Here is a 27,940-nt window from a genome sequence, read left to right as displayed (position 1 = left end):
TAATATGATGAACACCTTTATGTAAAAAAGTATTTTACACCTGGGATGTGAGTGTACACCTCTTTCCAATTTTAAACATATTTTCGAGGTAATACCCAAACATCATGTATTATTAATTCATAAATGTAATTTAGTGTTTGAAGGGTTGTCACCACATTTTACAATCTGAACTAAAACTTGCCTTGGTCAAATCATCTGATATTTTTGAAGACTCATTGACTTTATACACAAGGCTCCTCTCTATGATATCATTTTAAGTTTTTTAAAAATATTATTAAGCAGTGAAGCAGTTGTCAAAATATTTTTTTTTATTAAGAAATAATAAAAGATGATGCCAAATTATTTAAAGTTTCTGTTCAAGAATTTCATTTCTCTAATGATGCTTTTTTCTTCATTATTATGTCAGGAAAAAATGACATGAATTTTAATTCAAAATTGCTAATCAAACAAAAGGTGTATTGGAGTCATCATTGTATGCGTGATTTGCTTTTTAATATTTTTCTGAATAAATGAATAGATTCTGTGGACATTGACCCATATGCTTTGAGGGCTATTTGCAGATGCAATACATTTCTCGTGCTCTCTAAAGCAGCGCAAACGTTAACTTTGTCCTCAAATGCTGACACAATCACGGAGAGAAGCCTGAGCCACTGGCAGTAAAGCTTTAGAGGTATGCAGTTGGCTACCATCTGATGCAGAAATGCATAATAAATTTAATTATGGTTTTTAGATAAACATTTTATTTATTCATGATGTGGGGAATGGGCTCGCGCTTTTGATTTAGCTTTTGAAAGTGCCTCTAAGAAGTCCTGGTCTATCAGCTGGAGTAGAGAATAGGGAAGTTGACAGAAGCTCATTGGAGAGAAAAAGGAGAGAGAAATAGAGTTCATTAGTTAAAATAATGCAGTTAGACTGGTCTATATCTGAGATGTCAGCCTTTCTAAACAGTGCAGAGAGTAATACTCTAGGCTCTGTATGCAGACTGCTGCACTTCTTCCTGCATGTCTGCATCTGTATGTTGCTCAGGGTTGATCAGAGTGCTTAAAGCAGCTGCATGTCATTTGTTGTTTTTAATGTAAATATGTTTCCTATTCCGATTTTATCTACAGAGTAAACTTCAAGTAAACCTTCTGTTGGATATCAGCCTAAAGACTTTAAAAGACTTTGGCTGTGCTGTGCTTTTAAGGTTTGCTCTGTTTACATGGCGCAGGATTATCTGTTTGTCCAAGCAATGGAGGGTGGTGGGCCAGTGTTCATGAAACCTATTTCAATTGTCAAAACTAAACTCTGAAACACCTTATACTGACCGATCTGACTGTCATGCGGTGTTGGGGGTAACGCATTAAAGTAACTTGAGTAACTCAATCAGATTACTTTTCCAAGTAACTAGTAAAGTAACACATTACTTTTTCAATTTACAACAAAATATCTAAGTTACTTTTTCACGTTTATTGACTGACAGCTCTCCTGTCTTCATGTTGAACTTGAGAAATAAAATGCAGAGGTGTTGTGTGCGCTGAGTGAACATGATGGTTATTGTAGTTCTAGACTAAATGTAAACATGCATTTACTCATCTCACTTGCACGAAAACATCCAGTGTTCCTCAAAATGAATAAAAACAGTGAAGTGCAATCTCAGAATTTTACGTAAACCTGTAATAATTAACTATATTAAATTACACAAATATTCTTTATGTATTTAATCTCACTTTATTAAACATTGTCTTTGCTGCTGACCTTCAATGATCCAATTCAACCGTACTAAGCAAAAATTACTTTAGATTAGAGTTAGAAATAAGAGAGTTGAACTTCCTTCTCCTGTATCCTGTTCTTCTTTAATCCAGAATGGCAGGACAGCCGAAAGGCTTGTTTGAGCTGCGCCCTCTACTGTACAGGTGTAAATATGCATTTCCTTCAGCCTGAGGCCTATTCATTTCACTTTTGGTTTGGAAGGGCACTTTACATTTGCCAAAAATACAACTTGTTTGTTGTTATTAAAAAAACAAACAAGCAAGCCCAGCACAGGTGAGAAAAAGTAACGCAAAAGTAATGTAACACATTACTTTTCATAAAAAGTAACTAAGTAACGCAATTAGTTACTTTTTTAGGGAGTAACGCAATATTGTACAGTAACTTTCCCCAACACTTCTGTCATGACAAACTTTTTTGAGTAGGATTGTAAATATAGACGAATACAGTATGCAGCAGATACTGTTGTGTGTAGTTCAGACAGATGCAGTAAGTTTACTGCAAGCACTCTGTGGCTGTGTGTGTTAAATGGACTCTTTTTACTGATGTTCCAGGCACAGAAATCGTTCCAACAGTAGCTCTTCCAGAGGGTCCAGTCACAGGAGGCGGAGCCGAAGCACAGATAGGGGGCGGAACCATAGGTCCCATAGATCTGGATCCCGCAGCCGAAATAGGAGGTAAGGATGAGAACACTGATTAATAAAAATAGTTATGTTAATAATTGTTCCTTAATGCTGGTGGAATTAATGTAAAAAGACTGTTTACTATTTTAAACAGTTTTGAGCAGGCAACTTCAGACCATTATATAAATCAGTCATGTAAAGCATGGTGTTTGCTAGGGCAACAATTAAATATTAAACTTCTGCATGCGACTCTTCCCGCACTGTTTGTGCTGGGCCCATGAATCATGCTGCACTCATATTTATGATTTTCAACTGGTGGATGATAAAACGGGCCAAAAATGAAAATATCTACCAGAATATCATACTTTTTTCATAAAAGGTTAAAGGGCACCTATTATGCAAATGATAATGCAAAACTGCAAATGGTGTTTGGACATAAATATGTGTTGGCAGTGTGTGTACACAACCACCCTATAATGATAACAATCCACCTACTTTTTTTTTTTTTTTTAAATCCCCATAAATCATAAGCAGTCTCAGAACAATTTTCTGAGCTGTATGATGTCATAATGCTCAGGCCCTGCCCACGACTACTGACAGACGTATTAGCATAGTTTCCGCCCTGAGCGTGTTGTACACTGTCTGCCATTTTCTCCAGGCCGGAGCATCTGTAGTGACAAAAATGTCTTGTAAGCATAATTTTTATGTTGTTGAATGTATGCGTGAACATAACAGTCTTCATGTACTTCCGACATCAGAGCTGCTGAAGATGCAGTGGATTCGTTTTATTTTTGAAGCGAATGCACCCCCATATACCTAAATTTGTTTATGTCTGTGCAAATCATTTTATACCAGACTGCTTTGTGAATGAGGTTCAATGCAAAGGGACAATACAAAACAGGTTTTGCTAAAAAGTTGTTACTCAAGGATGGATCAGTGCCCACTGTTCGTGATCCAGCTTATAGTCTCCGCAGCGATACTGGTTACGGCAGCAATGAAGGTGAGAGCACGCACTTTACTACAGTTCATCATAGTTGTTTTACGGATATAAAGTTTACCAGTTTATTAAACACCCCCGAAAAGGAATAAGGCCTGTATATATTTGTTTACTGTTAGTTGTAACAAGTGTTTTTGTGTAATTCGCTGTGTATGTTAATGCAAGGGAGAGAGTGAGTTTATGGTTAAGACTTTAATGCGCACTTCTTGTACGGTGTTTTATTCAGCTCCTACAGTGAGTTTCTGGAGTGAAAACGGACGCTTCTTCTTTTGTGTGATGTACAATAAACTTCATAAAACCGCTACAACAGGCTTGTACTAATAGTGGATAAATCAAGATGACAACATAAGTTATAACTGTAATTAAACTAAACTATACCTGTTCTATCTCCATACAGCATATATTCTCTGGCCCTGTAGGCATCATTGTCCGACTCCGGTTCGTACATACAAGGCTGAACACCGCTACTGACAGTTTCTGTTATTTTCAGTGCGTGAGATTGTCCTGTTTTGTTGTTGCATGAGCTCTTGATTCTTCACCCTCTTTTTGAAAGGGGGCCGAGAGCAGCAGCTGATTTGCATTTAAAGGGACACACACAAAAATAGCGTGGTTTTGCTCACCCCCAAAAGTGGCAATTTTAACATGCTATAAAAAATATGTGGGGTATTTTGAGCTAAAACTTCACATACACACTTGGGGGACATCAGAGACTTACAGTATTTTACATATTGTAAAAAAGGGCATAATAGGTTTCCTTTAAATTTTATTTGCAAACAAAATGTCAATGTTTTTATTAGCTAAAATCTAAACATGTTGGCTGCATCATCATCAGCAGCAGTGATTCCCCCCCCCTCATTTGGACTCAAATGGTAACATGTGCTTGGCTAATTAGCGTATGACAGGTTGCCATTAAAGACCTTCTGTTCGCAGAGCCACTCACTCTCACAGCTGCTTGTCCTGTGCACATAGATACTCACACTCATTACAGGGGTTATTAGTGTAGATTATTATTGTTTTTGTCTGTATTAATTAAGTACTGGCACAAGCACCCTTGGGTCAGTCCACGTTTGCCTGCCCTTGTGCCTGTTTGGAGCTTGGAAGAAAAAGGGGGCACTTAGGTTGATGAATTAATGCAATTAAAATATAATTATCCATTGGCCGTTTATTTAATTTTTATTTAAAATAAACTCTCATGCACATCGACACACAGGAATAATAACTGTAGGCTTTTTGTTTTTAAAGGTAGGCTGTTTCATTAACATTGCAAATGTGTGTAAATGAATGTTTTGTTTATCGCTTTAGAAGTGTAAAGATGGCTTTCATAATACATACAGGCTAAAGCCTTTGTTTACTTGTATTTGGCTGTAAGAGATGCTGAAATCATTTAAATAAGTCTGGAAATTATTCATTCATATCTTAATTAGACTGACACAGATAAACAGGGCTTATAGCATCTTGTCCACACTGTATTAAGAGTATTGTTGGTTGCAGTTTCCTTTTAATCCAGTATTTTATGTTAACTCTTACCTTGTGGGAATGAGATTATCTGACATGAAATAACTGTTAACTATTGAAAATAGTAGCTATTATTGTTTGAACATCTGGTCTGATAACTCTTAGGTTACTAGTTATTAGCTATGACCATTGTACCCTTGACTTCCTCCTGGAGGATTTTCTCTTTAATAAATGTAGTGTAAGATAACCTGGATAAAAGCATTTGCTAAATTAAAAAAAAAAAAGTTTAGGTGACGAAGAAACGTGAAAGCTTTCTCACAGCTTTTGGCATCCGAGTCTGTATGATGTCAGAGTTTGGTATGTTTAGTTTGTGTGAAAGCTGTTTTTTGAACCTACAGTGGAAAACCAAACAGTTGAGCAAGTGTCATAACAGCCTAAAATGTAATAATTTATTAGTGTCTCAGGTTTCTTTTTAATGCAAGCTATGTGACCATACTGTTCACTGTTAACTATTGAGGTCATGTTTGGCATGATGCAGTTTGGATTTCTCTATTTGAGAACAGACTGAAAAGGAACAAGAACTTGGAAAATATTTAAAAGGATCAGCACATGATGGCACTGTACATGCAGAATGAGAAATGTGTTGAGTTTTGAAAATCAAATACAAAATGTTATGTATTCATATTTTACACGTTGGATAGATACTTCAGGCATTATGGATTTTGTTGATTTGGTTAATACAAATACATAGTATTGTCTTATGCAACGACATTTTCATTCTGCATCTTTAAGGTTAATATGAAATATCTACAGGCTCAGTACTTAAGCCTTAACCGTCTTAAAACAAATGCATCTAATGTGCACTCTACTTTAAGTTTTTGTTTACTACATACTTAACAGACTCTTAAAATGACTAAATTGGAAGAAGATCACGTGTTGTGTTTTGGAGATTAAGTCAACATTTTTACAACCCTAATGAAAGCACAATAGCAGGTTTTGAATGAATGACTACTGTATTACAAGTGACTTAAATAGGTTACATGAAAGCCCTCTCGTTAGTAAGCATGTTCATATTAGTTTTCACTGTATTATTTATTTTGAGCCATGTTATTGCATTTTATTTATCCCAGGTTCACCCTCATTGGTGAAAACTGACGGAAAGTGGCTAAAGCACGCGATGGGCTAGACAGAGTGAAACGGGTTACCTGGGTCGGGCTTGCTATCTGTCACTGTCGCGTTAAAAAGGTTTGGGTCTAATAATGGCGTTTGGGATGAGGCAGACTGATAAATCAGGTGTGAATTGAGTGGACAGCTCTCTTTGATTGATACACTGACAGGATATGAGCAAGTGCCATACCAGATAGAGAATATGAGAACGGGAAAGAGAAGAAAAGAATAGAGCCTACAGAAAAAAAGATCCAAGGAGTGGAGGATATTATTCAGAGAATGAGAACAATAACTGCGGCATGGAAATATTGCAGGAAAGAAGATTAGGGCAGTTCAGTTGGGCATATTACACTCCTTGGCCCCCATAAATAAATAAAAAAATAAACAAGTAATGCAAGAGAAATACATAAAGTTAGAATTGTATGGATTCTGGTGTGCTGTTTACCACTCCGCTCTGCTATTTTCCAGAGTAGTCCGAAAATAAGATGAACAGAGCGGGTACCCATAGAGACTTGCAGTCTTTTCCCCATGACATGTAAAACAGACATGAGTAGCTGATAAACCATTAGACGTTAATATCTATTCCCTTTGATCAAGCACGGCAGCTCATTCAGCCAGCGTACTACTGGGAACAAAATATTGTTGAATGCATTTCTCTTGCATTATACAGTGGGTTGGTAACTGTAATTGACACGTATGGGGAATTCACTAAACAGTTGTGCTACTTCTGCGCATGTCATGTCAGCGCAAATACTTGCATCTTATTCACTAACCACACGTGATCCAGTTTAGTGGGCACAGTGCAGAAATACGCTGCATCTTAAATACCTAAACTAAGTCATTGACTTTCCTTTTTGCCCAAACATGCCTATACTTAAATTGTTCATTCATAAAAAATGCCTGGATCAAATGAAATCAGGTGGTATATAAACATGGCATAAATAAAAGTATGTAAATAGCTTATATAAAAAGAGTTTAAAAGAGCAGGTGCTTTTATATAATCTTCCCTATAGATTTATAATGTGAATAATCTTTAAATTTTTACCTATTTGCTCAGAGATGCACAGCGACTCTGATGTGGCTTTATTTGGACTATTTTCATTGGTGAAATAGATAAAAAAAAGACCATATTGTGTCTAAAATGTAATTCAAAATATTAACTTTGTTTATTGAACTACTGTACAAAATCAATATCACATTTGCTGATTTTAAGGTAAAACAGCACTCTTGCTTGTGATATTGCTTAACTATATCATCTAATATAAATATAAGACAAAAATAGGCATTTTGCCCCCATATCTTCAATTTAATGGTGTGTTTACACTTGGCAGGTTTGGTTTGATTGATTAACCACTTTCCAAGCAAACCCCCATTTTGGCAAGGATGACATAAATGACATACCCAAAATAAAAAGGTTGCTGCTCATAAGTCATTCTGAATAGACACATAACCAACATATATTTAGAAAGCCATCACTTGAGAGTTTACCGTTCAAGACTCAGTGTTACTCAGACTGTTATTAATATGGAGATATATAAGCTCAAACATAAAAACAAAAGATAGAAAATATTGAAAATGCATTTTTTTTAAATGTATAAAGAATATTATCTAGCTGTGGTGTAGCAACTTAGTCTGCTCATGCTTCATTTCAAATCTGAGGATGTTATCTCTACAAATATGAATTTTATGAAACATTTTCTAAGACCATGTCATGTGTGTTTTTAGAGAAGGCTGATAAAAAAATTACAGATTATTAATTTTGCTCTCCTGACATAATTTAAGAAAAATAATGTCACTGCAAGTTTTATTATAAACAGTGGTCAAATACCGAAGCTGGAGTCTTAAAGCTTTCTAATGATACACAGTTTGTCCCAATCAGTGTGATGTTTTAACGTGCAGTGAATGTTGAACAACAATCTGTGGCTGCTGGTGATCTTTGCATTTAAAGGGGTTAAAACAAACTCTGGTGTGATTGCTCTGTTAGTGCGGTTAATTTGAATAAGTGTGAACCCTGCCATCTGAACCTTGGTGCTCACCAAACAAGCGGACAGAGACTCCTGAAAAGGTGGGTCTTGGTCTGCTTTTAAACGAACCCCGGTGCGGTTCGACTGAAATATGAGTACCTGTTTTTTCACGTCAGTCGCGCTGTTGACTATTACAGTTCTGTACAGGCATCTAAAATGCCGTCTTCTTGCAGCAGATCTTCGTTTGTGTGCCACAGAGGAATTCTGCTGTTTTGACTTCTTTATAGCTCTTCAGATGTAAAAATACCATATGTAAATCATATGTACGCACATAAAACAAACAAGTTTAGCCCAGCAAGCAGACTTGTTTTGAATGTTTAAGTTCTATTGCAAAATATATGTCACAAAGTCATTTTTGTTGTTGTTTTTTATCGTTGAATGCTAAGCGAATCAGGGCTAAATGTATCATTTTCTCTTTTTTTTTTGGTCTGGACCAAAAGTGTGAACACATGCTAAGGGTGTTTTCACACTTTAATCCCCTTTAAAAGAACCAAACTCACAATCCTTGAATTGGACCAAGAGGTGAACCAACTGAAAAATAACCCAGTTGTCTTTACATTCACTCGGAAAGAGGACTTAGCCTTTTTTGGTCTACTAAAGTAATAATGGGGTCTCAGTCCTCTTTGTGTTCAAACTGTTGCTTTTTGAATGCAGTTTAATTCAGTGGCTGATGGCTAATCTTATAACCTCCAAAATTTGTTCCCATTACACTTCCATTGTTTTTGCCTCACTGTAACCAAGATTTTTATTTTTAAAGAATATTTTGATTTAAAGAATATTTTGATTTATTTTCATTCGGTCATTTTATTTTCATTTATTTATTATTAATATTATTATTTTGTAAAACAACATTGCTACAAATGGTTTATCGTTTTAATAAATATTATTTAATTTTAATATTTTGTTGCAATACTGCATCCATAGTCATGCACTATATCACACATATATTTAGATTGTTTTTCCTTAAATCATGTTTATTTATTGGATACGGCAATGGTGACATCAGCATAAAAAATATTCATAATTCTGCTGTGCTGAAAATACATAAATGTGTTACACACAGATGCCTGTGCAGTGCTATTGATTGCATTCAATACATTTTAAATGTTTTAAATTATTTCACATTTTTACAATTTAACAATTGTTATTGTATATTGTAATATTGTTTTTGCTTTTTTGATTTAAAAAAGTGGGCTACTTTTAGTGGTTGCATTCATTTGAAATATTAAAAAAAGTGTATATCCAGTAATGTGCTTAATTAAATCTACTGGTGAAATGAGGCATTATAAGAACTAGCAATTATTCACTCCATTTGCTCTGTACATCATTGAACATACATTGTGTTAAGTATTACATACAGTACTTTAATAATATCATTAAATATCATCTTGCGGGCTTAACACAAAAAATATAAACAAGGCGTCCACGCAGCGGAGTCCAGGGCTCGACAGTAGGGACTGCCCGATGGCCTGGGGCCAGTGTGAACGACGCTCGGGACAGTAGACGGAACGGTCACTTGCCCGATCGGGCCAGTGCTGTAGTGTGTGCGATATATATCGTCTATGTCTATGATATCGTAATTGTTGATTTAACGATCTGAAATTATCGAGTATGTCCCTCACTTTACAAAAACCAAACAAAAGCACACCCATTGAGTGCACGCATGCAATACGTGATGTAGTCTATTAGGTTAGACTAGTGCGTGTGCATATTTAGAGTGTACGCATTCACTGCGTGATTTAGTCTATTAAAATGCTTTTAGAATGCCCCAGAATTCAAGATAAGGGGCAAAAATGCCCCAGTATATCTTTTATATTTATATCATTTAATATAGTAACCAGTATTACACAGCGCCGTTTTTTTCTCCAAATATCAGCAATTACAAATGTGATATTGATTTTATACAGAGTACAGTTTAATGAACAAGAACTTAATATCAAGTGACTTACATTTTAGACACCAAATCGCCTGTTTCACTCTATTTCGCCATTATTGCGGTTCGAATGAAATATGAATGCAACACAGACCAAAGACATCTAAATTAACCAAAAACAGGATGTGATGTCACAAGATGCGACACTAAAAATGACAGAATGCTCAAGCAAACCTGATTTTTCTCATCATAGTTGCGATGTTGTTCAATTCTTTGTCTTCTTGCTGAAGATCTTTGTTTGTGTGTGCAACGGAAAAATACCTGGTGCTGTTTTGACCCCTTTACACATTTTCTAGGTGCTTTGTGAGTTCTCAGTTGGTAAAAATACCACAATATGTACAGAGCATTGTTTTGAATGTTCAGTAAGTTCGGCCATATATGTCATAAAAGCCATGTTTTTTGTTTTGAATCTTAAAGTTTGATATTAATGTGTGTGTGTGTGTGTGTGTGTGTGTGTGTGACATGTGATGGCCAAGTATGTTAACCCATACTCAGAATTTGTCTTCTGCATTTAACCCATCCAGTTAGTGCACACATATTAAAAGTAGGGAGTAGTGAACACGCACACACCCAGAGCAGTGGGCAGCCATTTTTGCTGTGCCTCCCGGGGAGCGATTGGGGGTTAAGTGCCTTGCTCAGGGGCACCTCAGTCATTTCCTGCCAGTATTGAGAATCAAACCTGCAACCTTCAGGTTACCAGTCTGACCCAGAAAATGATAGTGTGAAACTAAATGCATCATTTTCTTTTTTGGTCCAGTCCAGGAGAACTAAACTACAAGTGTGAACACACCCATAAAGGCATTCTAACTAGAGGTCGATATTTGTCTTTTTTTAATATATCGGCATCGGCCGATATCCGTGTTTAGTAGCGCCGATTTAAAGCCAGGCACGTCCGCGGGCAGCCCTGTGTTATTGGTACGGTGGAATGTGCTGCTGCCGCATGTGAATTGAAACTTTTGGAAGATTCAACAACAGTACTGGGAGATAAAGGTAGCCTAAGGCTTAAATTCTGATATTTCAAAGTCCTATGACCATATATTTACTATATATTACTAGTAAACTATGAAGTGTTGCTTCACTTAGTGAAAGAAACACCGGATAGCATAGAACCGTCGGGAATTGGCATAATGCTACAGCTGGTTGAAGGTTCTCTTACTTGTAGTTACCTTTAAGGACTGTAGTCCAAAACTACCAGCAGCTTGCTTGCTAACATATTAGCCCCAATGTTATAAGTTCTGTTTTATTTTTCCTGTATCGGAGTCGGAGAATTTCACTCTGTGCTTGGGGTGGACAAGGCGGCAGCTCTGACAAACACTGCAGCATGATTGAGGGCTACGTTACTCCGACAAATATTGGCAATATTAAGAGGATTTGGCATTTCCAATTAATGTAAGCCTGTTACATTCTTCTAGTCTATTATTATTACTATTAGGTAAGCTACTTTTATTATTAAATTAATATTATAATAAATTTGCCCCGCAATAATTTCACAGCGCATCACCGCATAACTGACGTGCTGTGAGGATAATAAAAGATTAGGCTATCAGCTCCTCTTTGTAAACGTTTTAAACATTTTTTAGGTCTATTATACAATTAATTAGACCTATAATTAAAATTATTAACAGTCTATAATATTTCCTAACACTGCAGTCATAAATGAAAATTAAGAGCAGCTTTAGACTACTTCAAGCACCAACTTAAAAAAAAAAAAAAAAAGCTGTTTAACACGAAATACTATTCTTCTCATTTGTTTCACTATATGTACGGGCAACAAGAGAAATAATTGAATTAATTAAGACAGTTATATACCGTTATCAGCATATTATGTTGAAATTCGTCTCTGAGAGAAAATGCTCCATTAATGCAGCGTCAGGCAGCTCCGTCACTTTTACTTTCACTTTCACTTTGAATACTGACCGAGGTTAAGCTTTTACCGGCATAACTTTTCCGAAAAGTTTGCACGTTGCTTCTTGTGTGATATCCATTGGCTCCCCTTCTTGGTTGAACCCCCGCGGATTTGTGCTACGCCACTGCGCAGAAGTGTATGACATTTGTTCGGAAACATGGTTTGATGCAGACAATAGCCGGGTTTCCATCCAACTTTGCATTAATGAAAATTCAGCTCAAGAATATGCGCATCTGCGTGTGTTTCCATCAACTGTGTAATGCGAAATGGACATCAGCCTAATAAAGTGATGTGTTCCGACCAATGACTATATATATATGTCGCACAGTTATTATCCTCATTAAACCTGTCTAACGTTAACCGTCAAGAATGCCAGAAATCACTAAGAGTTTAGCACTGTCCTTGCATACAAGGCTGTGCAACATGACAAAGTTTCTAATTGATTTTTATTTATAAAGTTGTATTTATTTTATTTAAATGTATATTTAAGTTTACATTTATGTTCCAACAAACTTGAAAAATTCAGCTTGATAAATGCTCTAAAACTTTTATGTAAATCAAGTCAGTGTTCAATAAATGATGTTAAGTTTAGAAATGTTGTGCATCTACTTATTATTAGTGTGACATTTTAGCATGCAAATGAAGGGGAAAACTTCAAGATATCGGCCCTAAAAATCGGCAGCACATATCGGCCATCGGCTGACCCTGACCTCTAAACATCGGCATCGCTTATAGAAAAACCCATATCGGTCGATCTCTAATTCTAACTGCATTCTAAGGGTACATTTACACGACAATGATGTACTAAAATTATTTTTTTTTTGTGCAGATGACAGCGTTATCAAAACTATCTCTGTTCACATAGATCCTGACTAAAAACGCTGTATTATGCATGCCAGACAAGTAGTTGGCGATGTCACTTTGTAAAGATACACATTCTTTTGCAGAGCATTTGCGCCAAACATGCATGCCTATCCACCTTATTTTCGTTATTTCCTTATAGCGGCTTTCCTTATAAACAGCCCCTAATAAGCTACAGTACATCATGCAGTGAAATCGTGTGCTCTCAAGGCGCATTTTTGTTGTGTTTGTGCAAAGTGAATGATATACTTAGTGTCGGCTTGCACATTGTTAAAACAACAATTACGATACTGTGGTAGACAAGACATATCGTACATGCCTAGTTCCATCTGAATCCTTTAAAATTAAAAATGTAACCAGTACCGGCCAAATTTTTGGTAACATTACTATTTTTAATGTTTTTGAAAGAAGTCCCTTATGCTCATCAAGTCTGCATTTATTTGAACAAAAATGCAGAAAAAACAGTAATATTGTGAAATATTATTACAATTTAAAATAATGGTTTTCTATTTTAATATGCTTTAAAATATGATTAATTTCTGTGCTGCAAAGCAGAATTTTCAGAATCATTACTCCAGTCTTCAGTGTCACACGGTCCTTCAGAAATCATTCTAATATGTTTATTTATTATCAATGTTGGAAACAGTTGTGCAGCTTTATATATATTTTTTGGAACCTGTGATGCTTTTTTCATGATTCACTGATGAATAAAAAGTTTAAAAAGAACAGCAATAGAAATCTTTTTTAACAATATACACTACCGTTTGGGGTCAGTAATTTTTTTTTTTTTTTTTTTTCTTTTTTAGAAAGAAATTAATACTTTTATTCAAGTGTTACATTTATAAAAAGTGATAGTAAAGATTTCTTTTTTGAACAAATACTGTTCTTTTTAACTTTTTGTCTGTTTTAACCTTTTATCTTTTTAACTGCTTCCAACATTGATAATAAATCAGCATATTAGCATGATTTCTGAAGGATCATGTGACTGAAAACTGGAGTAATGGCTGATGAAAATTCAGCTTTGCATCACAGAAATAGATTATACGTGAAAGTACGTTAAAATAGAAAATCATTATTTTACATTGTAATAATATTTCACAATATTACTGGTTTTTTCTGCATTTTGATCAAATAAATGCAGGCTTGATGAGCATAAGAAACTTCTTTCAAAAACATTAAAAATAGTAATGTGTCCAAACTTTGGACCGGTACTGTATGTTTAAGTTACAGCATGACTTAAATGACATTGATTAGCACTCATCTTGTGAATATAAGGATTCAGGCATCAGACATTGCATACACCATATTATACACTGTGTTGGTAGGTATTGATGTCTGCAGAGCAATGTGCATAAGACTATTCATCACATGTTTGGAAGTTTTCTTCATCACAGGGCTAAAGATCATAGACAAAAGATCAATGACATTGCTGCATATGATAGAAGTGATCTTTGTTTGATTTTTAGCTCCCTCCATAACACTTTTTTTTATTGTTGCTGTGTTTTTTCTTTGAATGGCGAACATTGGTATTGCATGTATATTCCACAGTCGAAGCAGGAAATCAGCTAGGTTTTGTTTTTTCTCTGGGATCTCTCATGTGCTTTGCTCCTGGGGCTCACAGTGGGGGTTAACGTCTCTCCATTACCCCTCCTAAACATGCTGGCGTAGCTCCAGAGAGGGACCGAACAATATTCTCATATACATTAGCTGACTCAATGCAAACCTAAGCCTAACCTTCTTTTAGCATGTGTGTTCTGGCGTGGTTCAGGTGTGTTCTGTGTTTCATCAAATCAACATGCTTCGATATCCTCAATCTAAGAGACAGCTCTCCTCTCCTCCTCAGCCTTTCTTCTCTCCTTCTGTCCCGAGTGTGTGCTTTTTTTTATTATCTCCTCCAAAGGCTAGTCAAACGCTGCTGGCCTTTGTTGTCAGAAACTTTTATTTACCAAAGAGGGGCGTAAGTGAGTGACATGGCAGGGGTCTTTTATCCCTGGCTAGCCGCAAGCACAGCTCTCTCTTGCTACCAACAGCAACCCAGCAAACCCCCATCACCCCACCCCTCCATCCACCGATTCCTTCAGCACATCCAGCTCCAGCCGTCTCCCCTGGGCAGATACAACCAGAGAGCTGTCTGTAAACACTGCCTTACATATGGACGCACCATTCACCTGTTTATTTTTAGCCATGCACATGCACAAACTGGATGTACAGACTGGGCATGCACATTTTGGTAGTTTTTTTTTTTTTTTTTTTAACCAATTGGTTAAAATCGGTTAACCGACAAGCTGTAAATAAACACAATAAAACTAGACAGACAATCAGACAAACATGACAAAGATGATTTTTTTTTTTTTTTTTTTTTTTTTTTCAACAAGTCTTCTGTGGCTGAATTTGAGAAACACTGACAGATCATTCAAAATGGTTTCCGTCATTTTGACAGAGGAATAAAAAAGAAAGAAGAATGAACAATGTATTACGATTTCCACAAATGTATTAAGCAGCACAACTGTTTTCAACATTGATAATAATAAGTTTTTTTTTATTTAAACAGCTAAAAAAGACTGCTAAAAATTAAGCTTTGCATCACAGGAATACATTTTTAAATTGTAAAAGATATTAAAATAGATTATATTTTTTTAATTGTAATATTTTACACTTTTACTGTTTTTTAATGTATTTTGATAAAAAAAATAATGCAGCATTGGTGAGCATGAGAGACTCCTTTCAAAAACATTAAAAAATCTTACCGAACTGTGGGGTAGATTACGATCCTTGAAAATTAATAAAACACATTTGTTTTTGACTGAACGTGGATATGTACGCTGTAAAATATGTAAGGAATAACAGACCATTGTATTAGCCTATTGAAAATGAATGCACACCTCTGGTGGTAGGGTTCCCACGGATCCTTGAAATCCTTGAAAGTTTGTGAATCTAAAAAAAAAAATGTAAAGGCCCTGGAAAGTTTTTGAAAATAACCATACATAGATACAGGTCCTTGAAAGTGCTTGAATTTATTTTGTGCAAGAAGTTTTCTGGAAAAGATTCCATATTATTCCCTCTGGTCCGCTAATGTGTTATTTCGCCAACACTTCGTGGCCTATGCATTCTTGCTTGATTTACGTTAGTTACGCGCATTTGTGCGTTGTGTTAAGTGTTTCCCGTGTGAGGTGCTTTGTGTTGTACATTGCCATGATGTTCACGGGCGCAAAAAAAATGCTTTTTTGCATAGTTGTGTTTGACACATGAAAACTGTAACAATGTATCTTACAAGGTAACACGATGTAACCTTGCTCTCACTTAAAATGTGTCCCCACATTAAGTCCTTGAATTTGATGGTGTTGGACCTGGAAAGTCCTTAAAAGGTCCTTGAATTTGAAGTTAACCAAGGTGTGGGAACCCTGGTGGTAATACAGCCATTGAAAAATTAATTTTCAATAAGATTTCTGCATTTTTAAGAGATTATTCAGGTGTCTGGATCTCTCCATTCCTTGCAGATTATGCCAGGTTGTGGTAGTCTGTCACGTTTCTAGCTCCATACACTCAGGTATGCTGGGAAAATTCCTGTTTTTTAGATAAGCCACATATTTATTAATTGAAATTTAATAATGATGCATTAAAGACACAATCAAAAATGCCATACTGCTGCATCTACTCATAAAAATGTGTCAAATTAAAGTTTAGATGATCGTGAAACCCTAAAACACATGTTAAGATGTATATGTTGTACATCGTTGAAAGCAATGATATCATGCATTTTTTTTTGTCATTTCTTTCTTCTGGTTTAAAAAAAAAATAATGAAAAGTTGAAGAATGCAAAGTCTGAGTCATGATTGATGCAAAGAGCTGCAGAAAACAGAAGTATGTCATTAGATTCTGATCTCCACATTACTCATGAAAGGAAATGCCCACTGTTTGATTTACATCCAAAATTAGTGGAGAATTAGAAAAAAGAAATGGAAAAGGAAAAAAAAAATACACACCCGTGGAGCAGTCATGAGACTGGTTTCTACACAGTAAGCTAAGCATCACTTGCAGAGCTAATTACATTCCCTATCCAGACATGGAGCAAGTATGTTTAAAGGGATAGTTCACCCAAAAAATTCAAATTCTTTCTACTGTGAAACATAAGACAAAATACTTAAAAATGTCTCCATTACTTTAGGTTTTATTTTTGTCCATACTTGTCCAAGCAACTCTTTTTTTTTTATTTTTTTTTTATTTATTTTTTTTATTACGTGTGCTACTTTTTTTTAATCTCTAAAGGCTGGTTAGAAACAAGTTCAACACTCATTTCAGCAACAAACATAAAAACAAACGTGATGTTTAACTATAGTAAAGTCATTTGCAATTATTTCTGTGGTCATATTTGATCATCAGCAGCAAAACACAAATAAAGTGAAGTACAAAAGTATATTTTTATTGCTTAATGTATTAATTATTGCAGAATTGCACAATCAGTGTTTGTGTTTCAGCTTCTGTCTCTGAAATCTACAGAATAATTGTAAAAAAAAAAAAAAAAAAATCAGGGCAACATTGAAAAGAGAGTCAGCAGTGGGTTAGTTAAAATTGCTAGACATAATGCATCTTTGGTTACTAATGTAATTTTGTTCAAAAAGAGTGACCAACAAAAGGGGGATGCACCGATATGAAAATTTTGGCTTTGATACCGATAAACAATAATTCCTTATATTTGAAAGCCCTTAACCGATATATTGGCCAATAAATCTAAATCAAAATTTGTATAATTTTTGAGAGCCTGATTACAAAAACAAAAGTCTCATCATTAAAAGTCATGTCCCAAGCACACAATTATAATGTTCTCATTATAATATTATGTAGCCTATATGACAGACTTAGTCCGTTCACATATTGCGTCTAAAAACGTGTGGAAAGCGCGGCCGCGCCACTTTCTCCTTCTTTCCAAAGCGTTTGAGCTCCTGTGGCATCTGTCGTTGCTTATGCAACCGTGAACTGCGCTCTCCAAGACAACGAGGAAGTTTCAGCAAAGGATAAATTGATTTCTAGCCCTCGCATTAGCTTTACTACTAGATATATTTATGGAGATGAAAAATAAAAACCACCCTGTACGGCTATGATCAGCTGTTCGGCTGAGCTTTCGATGTTTTGTTATGGAAAGGCCGAAGCTGATCGGTTGGTTGTCACATGACCTGTGGTGCGCTTGCGGCATTCTGAAACGTTGAGAATTTTTCATCTCGATGCACCTGGAAAATGCACCGCATGCGTGTCGCTACCACGTTGCTTCCATTATGAGCGCGCTTGCCGTGCCTACGTTTGAAATAACGAATTTGAGCTTGCAAAAGACACGTGAAACGGCACCTTATGCTGTACGTTGTACTTAACTGTATTTTCCTTTTTGAAGTGATTTCAATCATATTTCAAGCAATTCAAAACCATAATGGTGGACAGTGCACATCTGAAGTGTCAGCTGAAGAAAATAATCCATTATTTATTGGCTTTAAAATATCGGCCAAATTTTCTTATCGGGCCGATAATGATAACATTAAAAATGAACATATATCGGCCGATATCGATATAGTGGCCGATATATCATGCATCCCTTGGTTAAACTCTTCATATTTCTTGTTCACAGTCGCAAGATGCCCAAACATTGGTATGATTCCCACTTTTATTACTGCAATTTCGAGAGTGAGTCATTTTGTTGGAATGATCATTTTGAGTCACTACCACAATCTAAATGTGATTGTGATTGTCACTCCAAAACTTAACAGTGTATTGGTGGCCTTCCTGAGTTTTTGTAGAAAGCAGTTGTCACTCTCGTAAACACTGAACTGTGTGTGTACAGAACAGGATTAAGTACTAAAGGGTGAAGTGACAACTGAATTTAGCTGCTGTGCATACGTGGCCATAGTATGTGTCCAATAGAGTAAATTGTCAAATTCTTAATAATAATTAAAGCTATCGGTGCCATCACTCTGAGATTTCATGACACTGGGTTTCCCGCATAGTTAGAACTCCTGTCCATGTATCATTATTTGTGAGAATTCACGAGTGCCTGCAATGATTGTTAGCATAACCTTTGAAGAAATGATTGTGTTCGATCCATCACGTGAGCCTCCATTGAGAGCATTGTGTTGTGGGAATTAGAGACATGGCTGGCTGCTAATTCACCGTGAGCTCTGTTTATTTCATCCTATTCAAAGTTACGTGTGGTGGCTGCCTCCTTTTCAAGCCTCTGCTATTGGAAAATAATATAAAATGAACTGGCCTCTCTTTCCTACTATCCATCCCCCATTTAAGCCCTTCTTGAAGTTCTTCCAAATTGCGTTTTAAATGCCAATTAGGAGGTTGAATGTAGTAAAATAAAAGCCAGTGCTAGTAGAATGGCCTCACCTTCTGGCTGACCAGGCTTCTGAGAGCACATGCCGAATCTTTGGCTCCGAGCATGACTTTGAAAGAAAATATCCTGCCTAATGAACACATTAATTAGAACCATAACTATTTATAAGATGATAATTAGAAACGAAGCGAGGTAAACTGGGCTCTTCCTGCAATTAATGGTGGATTAATTACGGGCCATAATTAAGTGGCGTTTTGAAATGCATTAAGGTGAAGTACAGAGGCACGCAATGGCTTTGTGATCACTGGCATAATTATTCGCTGGCCGTTTGAGCCCCGCTCACTCTGAGCCCACTAATCAGCATCATTGCGTCGTTATATGTGCACTTAAAAAGACTCGCCACTGCAATAACTGCCTAATTATTTCTAATTGGCAGGCCCAAATGTAGTCTCTGCATTGATGGTATGAGTCGGTATTTAGCGATTTGCTCTGAGTGGAGACAGCATCTACCCAAGGGTTGAAACGTACCTACGCTTAGAAATGTATGAAATGCTGTCACTGACCCCTTACTGTTTCTGAAGAGAAATGACAAGGCTTTTATTTATACATAATGCTGAAGAAGCCATCTAGTACTAGAAAATAAAGGACCAGTCCAGATAGCTTAATGATAAGTCTTATTCTAGATGTCTAGCCTGCCAGCAGTCTGACCAGGCTTACAATCAAAGGAATTTTAAAACTCGTTTTCCCTGCTGTGATGAAACGGTGAATTATGGTGTTTGCACTGCATCAGAGAACGCTGCGAATCAACTGTTTTCAATGGAGATGGTGCATTTTGAGGACTACAACACACTTCGTTGTACACATCCATTGACAAATATGAAATCTAAGCCTGCTGTGGAAAAAAAAACAAAACAAAAAAAAAACACAGAGGACATACATGTGGTATATTTGTTTCCTGTCCTTTATGATGAGTCTTTGCCAGCCTTCAAAAATATTGATTGTAGAACAAAACTTGGTGAAATTTGTCAGTGATTGTTGGATGTTGGTATCATTTCAATTTTATAGTTACATCACCATCTCAACTTGTGTTGAGATGGCACAAAACACCATCATGGTAACACAAATAACTCTAAAATAATGCAATAAACATTAATAACCCTAACCCTAATTTAACTACATAAGATGTGACATAAAACTCTAATGTACATACCTGATAACAAATAAATAAATAAAAATAAAAAGAAACAATTAATAGAATGAAAAATCATCAAATGTGAACTGTCAAACAGGGAATTCTGGGAAAGTCAGTTTATGGCTTTTCACTGTTAATTATAAGATGTGGTGTTCTTTTTACCTCACAAAAAATGGTACATTTAACAGTATTTTACTGTAAAATACATGACATTTAAGATTAGATCTATTGCATTTTTTCTCTGTAGGGGGCTTACAAAATAAGCATATAACCAATTAACCAGTTTATTCTATTGCTTTTTTGTTTTTAATTTCTGTTGCTGAAATTAAAGTGTTGAACTGCATTCTGTTCTTATAGGCAGAGAGCAGAGCAGCTGAAAACTTGTACTGGGGAGAATTTCTATTTACAGTTCAATGTATATTTGTTTTGCTTTCGGTGCAAGTATTCGCTTAGCTTTATCGAATAGCATTTAGTGTCATAAGACTTCTATTTGTTGATCATTGCCAAAATTTATAGATAAATCACTCCTGGGATCTGTGATGGACTTCATTTATGATGAATTGCTTTTAAAAGGTCATGAAATCCCATATTTCAGCACCGGTTCTCATCGCAGAAAAATGCTAAAAAAGTAGGTGTGGTAAGCTGCCGAATGGAGTGGGAAGAGCAGAGACAGATACAACTACTTCTGGTCCAGTTAGTTTTATTTTGCTCTCATTGAAATAAAAGCATTAAAGTTTCTTACAAATGCACACTGCAATTCATCATTGCATGCAACAAAATGTTATGTTATAATACAAATATATTATAAATGATTTAACAGTACATTACACAAATTCACACAGATCCTGTGACTGCTATAATTTAATGCACAAATAAATGCACAGCTGTTTACATTTGTTTTCTACATCAAATACATTTACATACACAACTTTTTAGACTTATTTTATCGGTCGTATCATTGAGCTCTAAAGACAGGTTACAGGTTGGTGTGGATAGATCGCATTTGTGTCTGAGACTGGCTTTTATGACACAAAGAAACTCTTGAAAACACAGCTGTGATCCTTGAATGCATCAGAGATTTTGTGCATAAAATTGTAAAATTTCTCAGTTTAAACTTTTGTTATCTATGTTCTGTTGTGAATAAAATATTGGCTTATGTGATTTGAAAGTCTTTTAGTTTTCATTTTATTCAGATTTAAAAAACGTCCCAACTTTTCCAGAATTCTGGTTGTATAGGGCTGTTGATTTAATGCGTTTATTAGATTAATTAATTATGGTGAAAAATAACATGTTAAAATTAACGCATTTAAAGCACTTGCCTCGTCGCAGACCTATGTAGTTCCTCTGACACTTCATACAGCTGATTGATGACGAATATAATGCAGGGCAACAACTCACTGCATGATAGAGCCTATAAAATGCAGTTAGAATGACCCTAAAATTGAAGACATCAGGGAAGAAATACCCCTGGACGAGTTTTTGTCTCATATTTACATCACTTGATATAGTTAAGCTATATAACACAAGTAACGAACGCAATATCACGAGTGCTATTTTTCTGTCCAGAATAGTACAAGTGCAAATGTGATACTGATTTTATACAACAGTTCAAGACATTAAGACATTTACCGCCACCTGCTGGCAGTTTTAGTTTCTTATTTAGAATAAATAGAAAGAAATCGCATGTGTATATTAGATGTGCATTAAAGTGACAGCAGCGTAAAATACAGTACTGCTGTATATGCTGTTAATATGAACCAAACAACAAAAGAAAAACAGAAAATCACTCACTGCTCTTGATTAAATAACTTTAGTAGCTTTAATAAGAATACATTTCTGACTTGAATGCTGCTGTTGAATGCTCTAGTGATGAGATAAACATGGCGGACTGTGTACAGCTCCCTCAGGGGAGGAGCTAAGCTAATAGGCTAGATTCCATCACCAGTCATGGGCGGGGCTCCCCCTACTCTTACATAAGAGGGGAAATCTGGAACCGCTCATTTGGAGAGACTGTTTATGATTTATGAGGATTATTAAAAAAAGGAGTGGGTGGATTTTTACCATTATATGCTGGTTGTTTACACATAATGTGGACACACATCTGTGTTCAAACACATTATAAACGTGAATTTTGCATAATAGGTCCCCTTTAATATACTCCATTCATAAAGCTGTGAGTTCCTGTGTGGCTCTCAGCTGCCTGTTTTAGCCAGAAGTTCAGGAGATCCACTGACCTGTAGAAGTGCTCATGTCTTTCTTCAAAGCCACGTTACAGCCACGTATCTGCCATCACCCTCTCCTCTCAAAAGCACTTTAGCAAATTGTACTATAATCAAGTTCACAGTGAACCTGCACCTCTGACAAAAGTCTGGATATGGATCCAGTTACATGCTCAATATTTAAGTGTAAGGAAGAAAGAGGGAACACAAAGAAAACTTAAAGCTGAATTATGTGCTTCTTGACTGAAACTGTGACACCCCTTGGAAAATAATGAAACACTTTCCTCTTTCCTGATACTTGCAAGTCATTTTTCTAAAATGTCTAACAGAGAAACCCAGGGCCAAAACTATTGCTCCAAACCTCATAACTCAACACTTTCTATCCATTTTAGAAAAACACACTCTAAATCTGTTACTTTTAGTACTGTGCAACAGAACATAAACCAGTGACAAGCGTTTTGTGTGTGTGTGTATCTATGAGAAGAATAACAATAAAACTGTGTGCAGTCCTACAATACCTATTAATCAGTAAGGACTGGTATATACATTGATGCCTTTCTTATGGATTTAGTTTATTGCTAAAATACAGTTTCTCGACACCCTAAACACACACCCTCTGTGTGACTGTCAGGCTTGTGAAGTTAAATCAGGTTTAATTTTATAGCCCTTTCTCACAATTATCCAAGCTCTACAGATTGGATAACTATTACTGTGTTGTGATATGTATCAATACCATATTAGAAAATGGCACATCTTGTGGTGCAATGTATCGCCCACCTCTACGTTTTATCAGTTAAACCATAATTCTTTAGTTCATTAGTGTTTGGCACCTTGGCTTACATTTGAAGAGAAGTAAAATTTCCCATATTTAACTCTTAAAGGGGACCTATAATGCCCATTTTACCAGATATAAGTCTCTGGTGTCCCCAGAATGTGTCTAGCTTGTCAAATTTGCCCCTATTTGGGTGGGAGCAAAAACACACCCTTTTTGTGTGTCCCTTAAAATGCAAATGAGCTGCTGCTCCCGGCCCCCTTTCCAGAAGAGGGCGGAGCTTTAACAGCTTGCGTTTCGGTTGCTCAACAACAACAAAGCCAGAGAATCTCACACAGCCAAAATGAGGATTGTTAGTTACAGTGTTCAGCCTTACATTATTCAAACCGGAGTCGGACACTGATGAAGAGACTCAGGAAGAAGTTACAACCTTTATGGTGCGTTCACACCAGACGCAAATGAAGCGTTAAGCGCGAGTGATTTACATGTTAAGTCAATGCAAAGACGCAAATAGACATCCTGCGGCACAATTCGCGCGAGTTGAAAAATCTGAACTTTGGCGCATATTCGCACCGCGTTAACCAATCAGGAGCGCGAATGAAGCGAGTAAACTCAATGTTCAGGCGTCCAACTACGCGCAAATAGCTTGATTTATTCGCGCAAGTCGCGTCTGGTGTGAACGCCCCATTAGAATGAAACTGGACATTTCTGAATGGTTAATGGATACATTTATGTAGCTGCTGTGGAGTTGATTTAACTCATCGACTAGCATGCGCCGTCATGTTAATCTTTTGTGCAAATCCAGCGTTGATGGCACAATATACACTATACTACAACAACTCTTCCTCTTCTCTAAAGCAGCCCAACATGGCCTCACCCCCTTTGTTGCATGTTCTTGGGGGCAGGGTTTATGCAAATTTTGGGGTTTGTGATGTCACCAACCCAAGAAAAAGCTTGTTGTAGTCCCTACCAGCCGTTTGTTGTAGTCCTTAAAAAGTGATTTCTGTAAAAGAAAATATCTCCCTTTGCATTGAACTTTGAGCATCATAACTTTGCAAATGTTTAAAACAGCAACATTGCACAATAACTAAAGTTAAAAAGGTGAAATCATAATCAAGGACCGCTTTACTAGTTTGTCGTCATGCATTACCGGATGAGTTTTTGTTGTTATTCTAGTTGTAGTTCTATTGTAAGAGAAATATAGATTGATGTGAGGTAGTTTTTGGGTTGTGAGCAGTAGTTATAGGAGATCCTAAGAGACACAGGCCCTCCTGTCCTGACTGTTTTGCTTGATCGTTAGTGAAATCTGATATGTGAGCATCTCTCTTTCATGGCCTCATTAGAAGTGGGCTGTGATTAGACACAACAGATGTATTAGGGTACAGCAGAGGACATTCATGTAGCTTAGCTTTGCCACCGTGATTCTGGGAGAGCCAATGATATGTATATATGATCAAACACACTTTTTCTGACAGTGTTTTGGCACTGAAGAGACAGGCTTAATTTACATGCATTCTGTGCAGGGATTGGTGGATTTTATGCAGGTGCTATTTCAGATGCTTGCTTAGTGTTTAATTAAGTGTGGTTTTTCTTTTAGTAGTGGAATGAGTGTCTGCTCTCTGTCATGGTGCTGTCTCTGTGCTGTAGTTTTATGGTCGGTCCACTTAGTCCCAATATTTATGCTTTTTCTTGTGCGAGTGCTTAAATTGAAACATAACCCTCCACATTTAAACAATAAAAGTCTTTAAGAACCGACCTTCAGATCTACCGTCACTTCATAAATACCTTATCATAAAAAGAACAGAAAACCATCATCCTACCCTTAGAGAACACCTACTAATTAAAAACACATGCTTCCAACATCATTTAAAAATTCACTCTTCTTTTGCCCCCAAACTCCCTTCAAAAGAACTTTTATATGAAGTAAAAGAAAGTATTAAGTTTTTTTTTTTTTTTTTACTTTCTGATTATTTATCAAAATGGAAAAATCTAATAATTTTTCTACAAATCTGTAATGTACTTCTGAACATCTGTCAGAACATTGCATCAGAAGTGTGTCTTGGGCAGGCACAGTCAGTCTTATGATTGTGTGTGTTGACAGTGGTAAGTTAGCACTTATTGACCTTCTGAACTTTTGCCTCTCGTTGACCTCTGCTTGCGGTGCCCTCTGTGCCACTAATAGGGATGTAATACAGTCTCAGTGGTGCTAGTTAGATAAGAGCGTTTAGGATATCACTGTTCTTGTCGAGTGATGGCGGTCACATATGCTTTTTACAAACCTTTTTTCTTTTTTCTTTTTACAAATGACTTTGTGTACATCAGAGCATTCTCAGAGACCTTTGAGCCTGACTAAATGACACAACCTTGCAAGTGTGGGTGGCCCAGGTGTGAGCTGATTTCTTTTCCTCTCATCTGAGAGAGAGAGAGAGAGAGAGAGAGAGAGAGAGAGAGAGAGAGAGAGATTGATCCAAGAAATTTCAGGAGATGTTATTTTAGTGTCCTTGTTACATGTTACATGTAGTTACTATAGTAATAACTATAAATTATGCCTAATTACATTAAACTAACCAAACCCTAATCTAACCATAGTGAAATAGTAAGTACATGTAGTTAATTAATATTACTCAGTACTTAAATGTATAATTACACTGAAACCAGGGCACCTTAAAATAAAGTGTAACCAAAATTTTCATTGTATTAAATTTTCATGTACTCTTCAAATTGTAAATTACAGATTACATATCAGTTATTATTTTAATGTGTCTTACATTGCTCATCAAATTGGTGCTAACTAGTTTAAAATGGACACCCGTGAAAGGAATACTGCCCTATACAGGCAAAGCACTTCCCTTTATCTCAGAAGATTTTTTTTTAAATCATGCATTCTTCAACAAAATACAAATTACCAAAATCTGTATGGTTGCTGTGGTATTAAAACGGTTAATTACAATACTATTAATTTCTCATTTTTAACTTTGCATGATAAATTGTTGTGTATGTTAAAAGAGCAGTGAACATATGCAGAAAGAAACAGCTTGGGAAATGTTCTCGTGAGCTCTGGTAATTAGAGGAATCTCATAAATTACACTTGTGTGGCACTGCATTTAAAGAGCACTCAGAAATAAGACATCCTGAATTGTTAACATTTTTCATTACGTGGAGCGCTTGGGAACAAGAAGGAACAGCTGTTTGGAGCACCGGCGCCTGTAGGAAGCCCACATTGCTTATTCAAGGTGAACTTCAGTGCTCTGGAATTAAAATACTGAGAACTTCTGTCACACTAATTAAGCGGAAGCTGTTTCTTGGTTCTTTCTGTCAGAGTCGACTAGAAGTTGCTAAAATGTTTTTTTTTTTTTTTTTTTTTCTCCTGACACTTGTAGTGTTCTGTTTCCTTCTTTTAACTGTAACTCTACTTTTACAATGTAAGCAGCACAACAAAACTTAGAATGCTTTATTATAATCTCTAAAGATGGCTTAGTGTTGGTGTAGACCGGGCCAAGTCAATGAAACAGAGCTGGGACAGAAACATCAGATTCTGAAGCTGTAACATTTACCTTGTTTTTAAATCATCAAACTGAGAAAAATGGCAGCAAAATCTTTTGGTTGAATATTTATTTGATTGGACGTCAGTATCACACTTGGTCTTTTCTGCACCTGAGTATAGTTGAGGCAAACCCATCTGTCAATCCCTCAATTACTTGGCCAGCGTTTGTTGTAGCAGTTGCAGTGTGCTTTCAGAAACCCTTCATCTTCCCCAGCTCCACCTGTATGGATCTGCTACGTGTAATTCATGTATGCTATATTGTACAGCAGCAGCAGCATGTCTCACTTGCCGTGTATGTATTGACAGTAGCAGATCTATTCCACCAAGACCAAATATATCAACATTGTTATTCCCATTACCATGCCAAACACTCAGAGTGTCGTCATGACAGAAATATTATTGTGATATGTTTAGGTAAAAAGATACAGTACGATAATTGTCTGACATGTTCCTTCCTGTATATGAATATCCATGGATATCCTCCTTGTAGAATCACAAGGTCATGTTTCTGAAGAAATCACACAGCTGGTGTTGGTCAGGAGGTTGGAGAGTTTCTGTCTGGAGCCCTTTATTACATCTCATGATAGATTTCAGACGAATACATACAAAAGTCAGTTTTATTTTAATTAATGTATTTTATTTAAACGTAACATTTGATTTGGCTATTTTACGTCATTTTTAGTAACTGACATCAGAAAGTGCAAATACAAGGATGGTGATTTGGAGGTGAGATCTTCTCTTTTATAGCAGGTCTTTATAATAAATTAGTGTTTACAGTGTGACTGTTAAACCATGGACTGAGAGTGTAATGTGTGTGTGTGTGTGTTTGGGAATGAACAGAAGAGAAGAGCAGAAGAGAGAAAGCGCCACGGCAGGAATAAATAATCATTTGGCCAGGTTAGGATTCCAGTGGTGTATCTTACGTCTGTTAGTTGCACTAGTGCTATCATTCGCCACCATTAATATCCAATTTCATATGAAGCAAGAAACCTTGTTTAGCAGGAATATAATACGGTGTGATAACAGCAGGACACCATCCTGCTCACATAATTACCCAAATGCAATGCTGGGAGGGATCAGATCCGCGGCTGGGCAGGGGGCATCAGCGATAAGCGCCCGGTGCGCTCCCACACACTGGTAATTACTTTATTGATAATTTGCAGGGAAAATTGCCTG

The 27,940-nt window shown here is 36.4% G+C and overlaps 1 protein-coding gene across 4 annotated transcripts in view; it reads left to right on the top strand.

Moving 5' to 3' along the window:
• The window catches only part of rsrc1 (arginine/serine-rich coiled-coil 1), a 165,528-nt gene that overhangs the window by 2,021 nt on the left and 135,567 nt on the right, over positions 1 to 27,940 (top strand). For all 4 annotated transcript variants that reach the window (XM_051862166.1, XM_051862167.1, XM_051862165.1 and 1 more), the window contains exon 3: positions 2,304 to 2,426. In XM_051862166.1, the coding sequence (XP_051718126.1) occupies positions 2,304 to 2,426 (123 nt within the window). The remainder of the gene's footprint in view (positions 1 to 2,303; positions 2,427 to 27,940) is intronic.

Source organism: Ctenopharyngodon idella, chromosome 15 (genome assembly GCF_019924925.1).
Source record: "Ctenopharyngodon idella isolate HZGC_01 chromosome 15, HZGC01, whole genome shotgun sequence".
In the NCBI taxonomy this organism is placed as follows: domain Eukaryota; kingdom Metazoa; phylum Chordata; class Actinopteri; order Cypriniformes; family Xenocyprididae; genus Ctenopharyngodon; species Ctenopharyngodon idella.
Note: the sequence above shows the minus strand (reverse complement) of the source record. Positions and strands in the feature narration are given on the sequence as shown.